This window comes from Muntiacus reevesi, chromosome 9 (genome assembly GCF_963930625.1).
Source record: "Muntiacus reevesi chromosome 9, mMunRee1.1, whole genome shotgun sequence".
NCBI lineage: Eukaryota > Metazoa > Chordata > Mammalia > Artiodactyla > Cervidae > Muntiacus > Muntiacus reevesi.
Window position 1 is genome coordinate 32,505,534 of NC_089257.1, and position 12,701 is coordinate 32,518,234.

General features: G+C 36.0%; 1 protein-coding gene across 1 annotated transcript in view; it reads left to right on the top strand.

The window, feature by feature from the left end:
* KIF18A (kinesin family member 18A) overlaps positions 1 to 12,701 on the top strand; it is a 78,686-nt gene that overhangs the window by 2,205 nt on the left and 63,780 nt on the right. Inside the window, exons 2-3 of the mRNA XM_065944504.1 lie at positions 7,494 to 7,866; positions 9,424 to 9,581. Coding sequence (XP_065800576.1) covers positions 7,542 to 7,866; positions 9,424 to 9,581 — 483 coding nt within the window. The 5' untranslated portion in view covers positions 7,494 to 7,541. The remainder of the gene's footprint in view (positions 1 to 7,493; positions 7,867 to 9,423; positions 9,582 to 12,701) is intronic.

Genomic DNA, 12,701 nt, shown 5'->3' on the forward strand with positions numbered 1-12,701 from the left:
CTCTGTATTACAGTTTCTCTGTATTTAAAATAGGTATGATTTTGTATCATATCCTGTGATATAAAATCCTATATCACAGGGTTGTTCCAGAGATTAAATAAGTATGTAAATTGTTTAGCACATTTCTATTTGTAGAATAACAGCTCAGGAAAAAGTATTCCAAAGTTGTTAAGAGAAACTTTGTGTTTAAGGTAACTTTTAATATTTTTTGTTTTGTTTTTGAGATAAAATTACCTAGACTTGTTTAAAACCCAAATAGTACAAAAGAATATAAGGAGAAAGTAAACCTGCTTGTCAATTATTTTCCCACCATCAAGCAACTGTATTTTCAATTTCTTGTGTTATCTTCCTAAGAGAGCCCACACACATACAAGTATGTATATGTCTTTTGAAAATGCAAATGGTTGAATACCATATCCACTATTCTGCATTTATTTTTTGCACACATATCTTGAAAATCTTCATTAGTTCATTCATTCAGTTATTCAACAAGTATGTAAAAATTTCTAAATATATGACAAGCCCTTTTCTAGGTTCTGGAATGCAGATGAAGTTCCAGCTCTCATAGTGGTTGCATTTTATAAGGGAACTAAGCGATAAATATGTAACCAAATAATACATATTTTCCAAGTAGTCTATATGCTAGGAAGGAAAATAAAACTGATAAGGAATTAGAGAGGCAAAGGCAGGGTGATACAGTTTGGAATGAAATCTTTAGGGAAAACCTCTATGAAGTGACGTTTGAACAAAGACCTGAATGATGAACTGAGATATTAAAATTTGTAAATACTTGAAGATAGAGCCTTCCAGGCAGAGAGAAGAGAAAGTTAGGCCAGAATGAGACTGAGATGTTGAACAAACACTGAGAAGGACAGTGTGACTAAACAGTAATGGAGAGGGAGGGTAACAGTAGACAGGAGTAAGGTATAGATCCTATAGGACCTGGTAAAGAGTTTGCATTTTATTCATATGCTGGAAAGTCATTGGAGCAGAACAAGATGAGGTACATCACATCATCTGATTTCTTTTGAAGACGGTATCAGTACATACAATTGATGAATTAAGTCAAACTTATATATTCATATGATCTTTGACTTAATGGGCTTAAAATTTATATAGGAAAACAGTAGCTAGATATAAGATGAGGATTTGCCTGTTCAACTTGGTTGCAACTATTCAACTTGGTTGCCTGTTCAACTTGCAACTGTTGAAGAGAATTAGTTTTAACACTGCTTCCTTAAACATAACAGAAGAATGAGGCTCTCTATGTAAGTCATTCTCCTGATGTTACCTTTATTTAAGTGATAGTGTTTTAACCATCTTCAACAATTAACATAAAAATGATCTCATTTTCCTAATTTTGTAAAGAAATTGGGCATATTATTTAACTTTTTTTGATGCCTCAGGTTCCTCATTATGATTTCTTGTTATTGCCAACAATATTACCCTACTATGGTATGTTGGTTCTCTTAGAGAAGTATAGTACGTGTTTGCAAAAAATGGCTATATTGCTTTTTTGAATTCCATGTCTACTTTTATAACTTACTAATTAATTTATTCATTAATCAGATGTTTTGAGAACTTAACTATATACGAAGCACACGGCAAGAGATAAGGAGGAATATAAAGGTAGAAACATATAGTCCTATTAGCAGTTATGTTTTAGTGATACACAATAATCATAAAATTTAGATCTAGAAAAGAACATTAGTTATCAATGTAGTCCAACCCTATCATTTTATAGATTACTACTAACGCCCCTTCATTACTCTCTCTCATACTCTACCCACTCTAGAGATACCTTTCTATTATAAAGGAAATGGTGTTATATTTGTCCTTAATGTTTTAGTCCCACCGGTAAAATCCCACCAGCTTGCTTTTTGATTCTATTCAACAGATATCACTTGAAAGTAGATATGACAAAACTGAACAAAGACTGTGATACTATCTTCTGAATGATCATCTGAAAATAATTTTTGAGGTAACACATTATTGCACAGATAACAATATGTAGTCTTTTCTCTTGCCACTTCTTAAGTAAAAGTCAAATCTAAATTCTATAACCTGACATTCAAATCTTCTAGATCTGGCCCCACTTTTATCCAGCTTAATCTTTTTAATGCAGCCTTCTCCATTCCCTTTTGTTCTCTCCAGCTACAGTCAGGACTGAGCAGAGCTTAACTGAGCATCTTTAGATGCTATAGATAGAATTAAAATCATATAAAACTAAATGGTTAAACAAAATGAGATTTAAGCAAATTGACCACACAGCCATTTATGTCCTCTGCGCAAGCTGTTTCCTACCACAGGCTTTTGGACTTGCTGCCCTGAAATATTCCTGCCTGGGAGCCACTTACTGTCTGTTCCAAGACCCAGAAAAATGCCTTACACATACAAGGCACTCAGTGAATATTTATTGAATGCGTAACTAGTTTTCTCTCCTGAAATCTTTTTTTTTTAACCTGGTAATAACTATCCATTCTTCAGCTCTCCATTCTAGTTGTTCCTCTGGGAAGTTTTCAAACTCTCTCAACCTTAGGTAGCACTGTTAACCTTTGTCTGGTAGCACTTATCAGAATTACAGCTTTGCATATTTGCACCACTGTTTTATCAATGGCTCTTTCCTCACTAAGCTATATGTAATATTAATAGCAGACGTTATAATGCCTTCTCTGTGCCAGGTGTTTTTCTAAGTGCTAATCCTCACAGGAACTTTATAAGGTAGGTATTATTATTAGTCCCACTTTACAGATGAGGAAACTAATCCATAAGGAGGTTGAGTAACTTGCCCACTGTCACAGCCAGTAAGTAGAAGACCTGGGATTTTAACAGTTAAAATTGAGTTAATGAGTTTTTTAATTAACAAGAGATACCTTCCAACCTAAGATCTGTTTTGAAAAAAATCACCTGGTGTTTTATATGTTTTTTAACCATTTCATTTGTGTATATTTTATCTACCATTGAGGCGGGGGGGGGGGGAGCATTTCAATTAAAAGCAAGGCATTGTTGAGCATTTCTAAAAGCTTTTAGAAAAATCTGTGTAGAGTTTAGTTTTTGGTATCTCAAGGAATATGAGAATCTGTTTTTGTTATTCAGTTGCCAAGTCATGTCAATTCTTCGCTGCCCCATGGATTGCAGCACATCAGGCTTCCCTGTCCCTCACCATCTCCTGGAGTTTGCCCAAGTTCAAGTCCATTGAACAGTGATGCCATCCAACCATCTCATCCTCTGTGGCCTTCTTCTCCTTTCAATCTTTCCCATCTTCTGGATCTTTTCTAAAAAGTCAGCTGTTCACATCAGGTGGCCAAAGTGTTGGAACTTCAGATTCAGCATTAGTCCTTCCAAAGAGTATTCAGGGTTGATTTCCTTTAAGATTGACTGGTTTGATCTCCTTGCTGTCCGAGGGACTCTCAAGAATCTTCTCCAACACCTCAGTTTGAAAGCATCAGTTCTTCCATGCTCTGCCTTCTTTATTGTCCTGCTCTCACATCAGTACTTGACTACTGGAAAGCCCATTGTCTTAACTATGTAAAACTTTGTCAGCAAAGTGATGTCTTTACATTTTTAATATACTGTCTAGGTTTGTCATAGCTTTCCTGTCAAGAAGCAGTCATCTTCTAAGTTCATGGCTGCAGTCACCATCTGCAGTGATTTTAGAGCCCAGGAAGAAGAAATCTGTCATTGCTTTCACCTTGTCCCCATCTACTTGCCTTGAAATGATGGGACAGATGCCATGATCTTAGTTTTGTTTTTTTTTTTTAATATTGAGTTTAAGCCTCTTTTTCACTCTCCTCCTTCACCCTCATCAAGAGGCTCTTTAGTTTCTCTTCACTTTCCCCCATTAGAAATCTATGTAGAGGTTAGTTTTTGGTATCAAAAGGAATGTGAGATTCTACTAGCCTTTAATAGACAGAGGTCAGAAATGTTAACATCCTCTAATATTTGAGACAGTTCCAAATAAGGAAGAATTGACCTACCCAAAATGCCAGTGATAAGCTCATTGGGAAAGAATGAAAAGATGGGCCAGTTATCTTTGGGAAGAAGAGGCAGGATTGGAGGCATGTAGGGAATAGAATTGGCATTTATTGAATGCCTTAATACACTTAATGCTTTTTATCTCTTTTAGCCTTAAGAACAGCTATTAGGTATTATTTCTTTTATACAGATGAGAAACCTAGAACTCAGTGAGGTCAAGTAACTTGTCCAAGGTCAAAGAAAAAGGGTATAGGTATTTATGGGAGTTGGCTAGACAGAAGCTCAGGGTGGAGAAAGAGCAGAGTAATAATTCATCTGGGACCTAACTGTTAGAATCTAAATGACCATCCTTTCCTTTTCAGTGTTCTATTTTGGGGACTCATAGCGTCCTAAAATGGGATGCTATGTCCAGTGTCTTCTGCTTTTAGATTGCCTTGGCCTTAATTTGAATTCCTTTCAAAAGTATATGGTTTTATGATATATGTTAGCTTTATCATTATTATTTCTTCCACTTTAGGAAACACAGTATCTTCTTTTAACCCCGTCCCCCTCCACCCACACCGTTTCTTTGCTTACTTGTGCAGTAGTGCTTCCCGTATTTGCTATCTGAGTCTTCTCCTATTCAGGCCTTTGTTCTACCATTGCCCCACATTGCTCTTATTTCCTTCTATGTTGCCAAATCCTGTGATGACTTTTAGTAAGTACTTAACCTATTTGGCTTAAAACTCAACATTCAGTAAACTAAGATCATGGTATCTGGTCCCATCACTTCATGGCAAATAGATGGGGAAACAATGGAAACAGTGACAGACTTTATTTTTTGAGGCTCCAAAATCACTGCAGATGGTGACTGCAGCCATGAAATTAAAAGACACTTGCTCCTTGGAAGAAAAGCTATGCCCAACCTAGACAGCATATTAAAAAGCAGAGACATTACTTTGCCAACAAAGGTCCATCTAGTCAAAGCTTTGGTTTTTTCACTAGTCATGTATGGATGTGAGAGTTGGACTATAAAGAAGACTGAGTGCCAAAGAATTGATGCTTTTGAACTGTGGTGCTGGATAAGACTGTTGAGAGTCCTTTGGACAGCAAGGAGGTCCAACCAGTCCATACTAAAGGAAATCAGTCCTGGATATTCATTGGAAGAACTGATGTTGAAGCTGAAACTCCAATACTTTGGCCACCTGATGCGGAGAGCTGACTCATTTGAAAAGACCCTGATGCTAGGAAAGCTTGACGGTGGGAGGAGAAGAGGACAACAGAGGATGAGGTGGTTGGATGGCATCACCGACTCAATGGACATGAGTTTGAGTAAGCTCCAGGAGTGATGGACATGAGTTTGAGTAGGCTCCGGGAGTTGGTGATGGACAGGGAAGCCTGGCATGCTGCAGTGCGTGGGGTCACAAAGAGTCGGACACGATTGAGCGACTGAACTGAACTGGACCTATTAGCAGTTGTTTAGCACAATTGATCATTCTCTCCTCCTCGATTTAGAAGGCCCCCCTAAGTTTTAATACCGTGATAAACTTGAAAAACTGAAAAACTTCACATGGCGTTAAAACTCTGAGGACAGCCTTTACTTTCTTAACTTAGCTTTCAGCTGCCTTGAAATGTCCACCCAGAAGTTGATTAATCTTCTCAGATTTAAGATATCCAGAATAAACTTCTGATCTTCACCCCAAAACCTGCTTTACCCTCAGTTATTTCTATCTCAGTTGATGGCTACTCTATTCTTCCAACACTCAGGCCAAGAACTTTGGAGTCATTCCTGAATCCTATCTTTCTCTCATTCCCCCCATCTATCAGAAAATTCTTGTCTTTACTTTCAGATTATATTTACCACTCCCTGTTCTAAGTTGACTGCATCATCTCTTGTCTGCATTACTTCAGTGGCCTCAGTAGTTTCCGTTTCCTCAAGTATGTCAACAGTGAAAGTGATCAGATTGCAAAAATCAAATGCAAAAATATTAAATGATACACAAATACAAAAACTTAGTAAATCTCTGAAATATTAATCAGGCCCTGGGCTTCCACTTCAACTCAAATTTTATAGCTGAAAGAAAATAAAGTGAAGTCACTTAGTCGTGTCCGACTCTGTGACCCCATGGACTGCAGCCTACCGTGTTCCTCTGTCCATGGGATTTTCCAGACAAGAGTACTGGAGTAGGTTGCTATTTCTTGCTCCAGAGAATCTTACCGACCCCGGATTGAACCCGGGTCTCCCTCATTGTAGGCAGACTCTTTACCATCTAAGCCACTAGGGAAGTCCTAACTTTATAGCTAAACCATATATAATCACAGGTAGGCCACTCAAAAACCCAGCTTTGATTTTTCAGGAGAGCTCTGATACTACTTTAGTTTGGGTCATGAGAATGGACAGGAAACAGTCTCTCAGAATTGTATTAAGGTACTGAAGGGATAGCTTTGGCTTACGAACTATTTTTAATAAAATTGATCTTGGCTGCAAGTCTCTTGGCACTGGAAATTGACACAATCGGCTTATCTGTACCTGTATCTCAGAGACCCATAGAGTTAAAAATAGTTCCAGGTATATGTCAGTTAGCTCGTCCAGGTAGAAGGTAATAGTGATGGTATAGTCCCCTAATTTTTGTGTGTATTCAGAAATTCTAATCTCTGATTATAGATCCTAGTCTGTGCTCTAAAATGATGCATATTTTATCATCCAGTTTTTAATAATGTCTGTTGAGCTTCCCAAGTGGCACAGTGGTTAAGAATCTACCTGCCAATGCAGAAGACACAGGAGATGCAGGTTCAGTCCCTAGGTCCGGGAGATTCCCTGGTGTGGGAAACGGAAACCCACACCAGTATTCTTGCCTAGAACTTTCTATGGACTGAGGAGCCTGGTAGGCCACAACCCACGGGGTTGCAAAAAGTTGGACGCAGCTGAACATGCACATGCACATTTATAGTGTCTACCATGTACTAGGCGCTGTTTTAGACTTGGAACGCATTGGTAAGCAAAACAGATTTTTTTAAAATGCCCTTAAGGGGCTTATAGTTTTGACTAGAATAGAGAAAGTAAACACCAAGCATGCTAAATAGATGGAAAATATATATTCTATTAGGAGGTAGTAAGTACTTCGGGAAAAAATTGAGCAGTATAAGGGCAATTAGGAATTGGTTTGGCAGTTTTAATAAGGGTGGGCAGAATGGGCATCATTTGAGCAAGGACTTGAAAGAAGTGACAGAGTTAGTCATGTATTTATTGAGGAAAGCACTTTATGATAGAATGGCTAGCAGAAGGGCGTAATTGGGGGACTTGACGTGTTAGTTGGAATAGGGGCAATGGGGAAGACAATAGGACGTGAGGTAGAAGACCTAGGCCTTTAAAAGAAATTCAGGTCTGAATAAGAACCATTGGAAAGTTTCAAACTAGGGATTTCCAGTAACGTTTGCTATGTGAGTGGAGCATAATTAACACCTTTGTTTTTACGTTAGTACTACATGCTAGTCATTTTGTGTATAGTAGAATTAATATTAATACTCTTTAATTTCAGAGAAATATTCAACCATTCACATAAGCAGAGGAATCAAGATCATCTACAATGTCTGTCACTGAGGAAGACCTGTGTCATCACATGAAAGTAGTTGTCCGTGTGCGTCCTGAGAACACAAAAGAAAAAGCCTCTGGACTTCATAAAGTAGTCCATGTTGTGGATAAGCATATTCTTGTTTTTGATCCCAAGCAAGAAGAAATCAGCTTTTTCCATGGAAAGAAAACTATGAATCGAGACATTACAAAGAGGCAAAATAAGGATCTTAAGTTTGTATTTGATGCTGTTTTTGATGAAAATTCAACTCAATTGGAAGTTTTTGAACACACTACTAAGCCAATTCTTCGTAGTTTTTTGAATGGATATAATTGCACAGGTAATTGTTTCAGCTGGGATTTAATAATTCCATCTGATTTCATTTTTATTTTAGGACATCTACTTGACTCTTCTAAATATAATCAATTTTAAGATGCTTGTTTGCTAAAAATTCTTCAGTTCGGTACTTCATTGTAAATGTAGATTTTCTTTGAAATTTAGTCATCATATATAGCATTTTTGAAAATTTCTTTTCCTGGGTCTTGCTTTGGTTCCTATAGATGACCATCCTTTCCATTTCTTATGTTTTAAAACCACATGCTTCAGATAGTTGATGCCAGATTTCTCACAATTTGTATTCATAAATATTCCCAATGTTTACCTATGCAACAGTCTATCCGTGGGGGATAGTGGAACATTTCTGAACACTTGGCAATTTCTTCATAGCACTATTTTTTCTTTATGCTACCTTGAAGTAACTATTTTTAAAGACCGTGTTGAGTATCATACATGTGCTGTTTTAGTATATCTCCAGCCTAAAGAAGCATCTTTAGTACTCTCAGTAGACCTATAATAATTTGCCTTTCAAAACGGCTCTGTTGATTTCCTAGAAAAGAGCTCTCCAAAATGCCAGTTAATTGAATGCTTACCAGGTACCTCACACCATTATTAATATTTTTGTAATTACCACCATTTATGGCATTATCTTTAAGATACCCCAAAACTATAACATGTTTCCCTGGCTTTCACTGACTCATTCACTTTTATTGCAGAAGATTTACCCTCTAGGTCAAAAAAGAATGGAATGTGGTTTATTGATTAGACCTTCTTTGATTCTCATTTTTAAGCAGATATTCTTTTCCTCATTCATGAAACTCCATATTGTCTCTAGAGATTTAAAAAAATTATTTTAATTCCAAATGAAAAAATCTCTACAAAAGTAATACTGAATCTTTGGTTTCTTCTTGATTTTACTTTATATTATCCAACTGTCTTAAGACTTCATGTTGTACTGCCAGCTTACGTAAAATAACACAGAATGAATCAGTTTAATCCATCCTACTAAAAAGTATTTTTGTAGTTAACAAACTTAGCAGAGAGATTTAATTTATAAAAATAATTCTCAAAGACTTATTGCTTTAACTGAATATTATGTTGGGTATTTGCCATATGTAATTCAGAGTGGGTTTTTTTTTATTTTTTTGGCATTTGAAGAAATGTATCTCTGTTCTATTGTACTGGATAGAGTCTTGAAAGCAAAGTAATTTACCTAAAACAAAATTTTTTTAAGGAATTATTATAAATGAGTTTTATTTGGAATTCTGCAAATTTGTATCAATATTTAGTACCCACTTTGTGCCAGATCACTTACTAGTAGTGTAAGTCACCTACTAGGTAGAAAGGATACATAGTCTCTGCTTTGGTGGAACTCACAGTTAGAAATACAGTATGATACTGTAAATTGCCAAGATTTAAGAATGACTATAAATGAATTTGGATCTGTTAGATTTTCAAGTTACTGTTTAGGATATCCAGGTGGGACTATTCACTAGACAGTAGATACAGTAATGTTATGTGTCATAACAAAGAACTCTGATCCCTTTTCATAAAAACTCAGTACTTGCATATGGTGCCACGGGAGCTGGAAAGACCCACACAATGCTAGGATCAGCTGCTGAACCTGGAGTGATGTATCTAACAATGCTGGACCTTTACAAATCCATGGATGAGATTAAAGAAGAAAAAGTATGTAGTACTGCAGTTTCTTATCTGGAGGTAAGTTGGCAATATCATTTTTTTGGTTTAATCAATAGTATTGAGAAATCTTTTTATAAGAAATTCCATTATCCTTTCAAATTATTCTATCAGGCAGAGATTTTTTTCATGAATATATTAATATAAAATCATTAAAAATCCTGGTCTTCAATTATTTGTTGTAGATCTTATTTTTTTCTGTTAAGTATTTTGCCATAACTTCTGACTTATACAGAAGTAGTAGGATTAGTATAGATAGTATAAAGAACTTCTAGATTCCCTTCATTTGCATTCGCCATTTGTTAACATTTTACTCTTCTTTCTTTCTGCATATGTGGTTTTCCTTTTTTTCCCCCTGAACTGTTTGTTACAGGCTTGTAAAGACAGGAAATTTCTTAAAGAAAAACTGAATAGTAATCAATATCAGGAAATTAACAATGATATAATGAGATTTTGAGAGTTATTCTAATAACACCCTTTATTGAAAATAAAATCTAAGATCATATATTGTATTCAGTTGCAATTCATCCCTTTAGTCCCTTTAATCAGGATTTTTTTCCTCTATATTTTATGTTGCTATTGTAAAACTTTTAGTTTAGATTTGTCATGATTACATTCAGGTTATAGACTGTCAGGAATACCACATAAGTGATGATGACTTCTTCTTATATAACATATCAAGAAGATTATATATAATTAGTTAGTCCTGACACTGGCTGTGTTACCTTTGATCAGTTTCATTACACTGGTGTCTACAAAGTTTTTCCATTATAAAGATACTGTATTTCCCTATATGGGACTTCCCTGGTTGCTTAGTGGTAAAGAATCTGCCTGCAATGCAGGACACGCCAGTTCGATCCATGGATCGCGAAGATCCCCTACAAGAGGGTGTGGCAACTCACTCCAGTATTCTTGCTGGGAAAATACCATGGACAGAGGAGCCTGGAAGGCTACAGTCCACCGAGTTGCAGAGAGTTGGACATGAGCAAATAGACTGAGCATGCATTATCCTTTATAATTAATAAATAGCTTGTAGGGAAACAGTTAAAATCCTGTGACTCCTCAGTCTTTGGTCTGTTCATTTTAGTATCCACTGATGATTCATGCCTGAATCAATTACTATCATGATTGCAGATGATAGTGATTTTCAAACTCGATCGTTTCTTCTACAGTTCTTCATTGGCTTTCTACTACAAGGGGGAGCTTTCCCTTTCCTCTACTGTATCAATGTAGACTTATGGATTCTTAATGTTATTCCATAGATTATAATCCTTTTCTCTAAGTATTTATCTGTATGCTTAAATTGTGCAGATTTGGCCAGGTAAGGCTCCTTCCTGCTATCTCGTGGGGGGGGGGCGGGTTGACATACCTCTTCATTTGAGACTTTCTACCCTCTTAATAGCTGACATTCAACAAACAATAACTAAGTAGTTGACACTTTCACTTTGTGTTCAGATAGTGTTTCAGAAACCAATGCAGAAACAGACATCCCTGATTTTACTGCCTTTTCCTTTGTGATGTCAGAGGGTCAATTTCTAGTTTTTACTGCTCTTGCTGACATCTTATTGTTTGAGAGTTTCTTCACATTTTAGAAATTGATTTAAGATTATATTGCTAAAAATTGTTGTCAGTCTATAGATCTTGGTGATAAAAGAGAAGTAAAATTCATTTTCTGTAGTTAAGTATTTTGAAAAAAATTAGGAAGAGAGCATGGCACCATATCCATTATTTCTTCCTTAGATCCTTTTATACTGGGAAAATTTTGAAGTTTGCTTATTTTTATAATGTCTTTAGTTGTTTTTTTCTTTCTTTAAATCTGTTTTCATTTTATTAATGGTAAGGCAATGTCTAATCTAACAGTTTTCTACTCAGTCTGTGCACCAAAATTGGCTGTGGGGCTTTTTAAAACTAGGCATGCCTAGACCTCACCCCCTGGACATTTTAGTTTAATAGATTTGGATTGTGGCCAAGACATCTATGTATTTTAAAAGCTCCCAGGTGATTTTGATGCATAGACTAGCTTGATAGTAATTGTGTAATTATGTATTTTGTATGATTGAAGTGGGTAAGGGAAATCATTTAAAAAGTGACTGTTGCTTATCAGAAAAATAAGAACCAAAAAACTGTCTCTTCATTTTATCATTTTACTACTTCTAAGAATTTATTGCATTTAAAAATGGTTATCATTCATTGTAGCAAGTTTTACCAGCAATGAATTATCATTATAGGCTATTTATTAGAATATGGATATAACTTAGAGAAAATAATTCTTAAAGATTAAATTTTATGTGTTTTTTTAATCTTATCAAATAGATACAATTGTCATTTTATTATCAAGTAGAAAACTTAGTACCTTTAGTAAATTGATAAAATTATGTCAATTGTACTATTTCTGTACATTACTTATATTGTTGTTGTTTAGTCACTAAGTTGTATCTGACGCTTTTGCAACCCTATGGGCTCTAGCCCACCAGGCTTCTCTGTCCATTGGATTTCCCAGGCAAGAATATTAGAGTGGGTTGCGCTTTCCTTCTCCAAGGGATCTTCCCAATCCAGGGATCAAATCCATGTCTCCTGCATTGGCATGCAGATTTTTTACCACTGGGAGCCAACTGGGAAGCCCTACATTACTTACAGAAATTGCTAAAAAGAATTGCCAGAAATTTAAAATGCAGATGTGTATTCAGTGCCATTCAGTAGAGTAAGGATACCAGACTCTGCTCTTACCTTTGTGACTGTGAACTTGGGCAAGTCACTTAAACTGTGAGGGCCTCAGTTCCCTCATTCAAGTTAGGGGAAGACTGTCCCATTATGGAATTATCATTACATGTTAAACTTAATGCAATTGAAGGATAAGTGAAATAAATACCATCCGTCTTTCAGGGGTTTTCTTTAACTTTTAAGCTCTGAAATTTAAAAAGTTTGGACTACTTGGGCAACATGAAATAATATATTCTCCAGTAGGAACCACACTACTTCCATACAATTTACACTTCCAATCCATTACAGAGTTTCCCAAGACCGTTTGTCTCATATATTTCCAGAAAATAGGAAGAAGTAATTCCAGCTATCCTATTTCTGTTGACTTGTAGTCATCAAACAGGGAATTGCTGGTTATCAAACTCTTCTGTTTTACCAGAT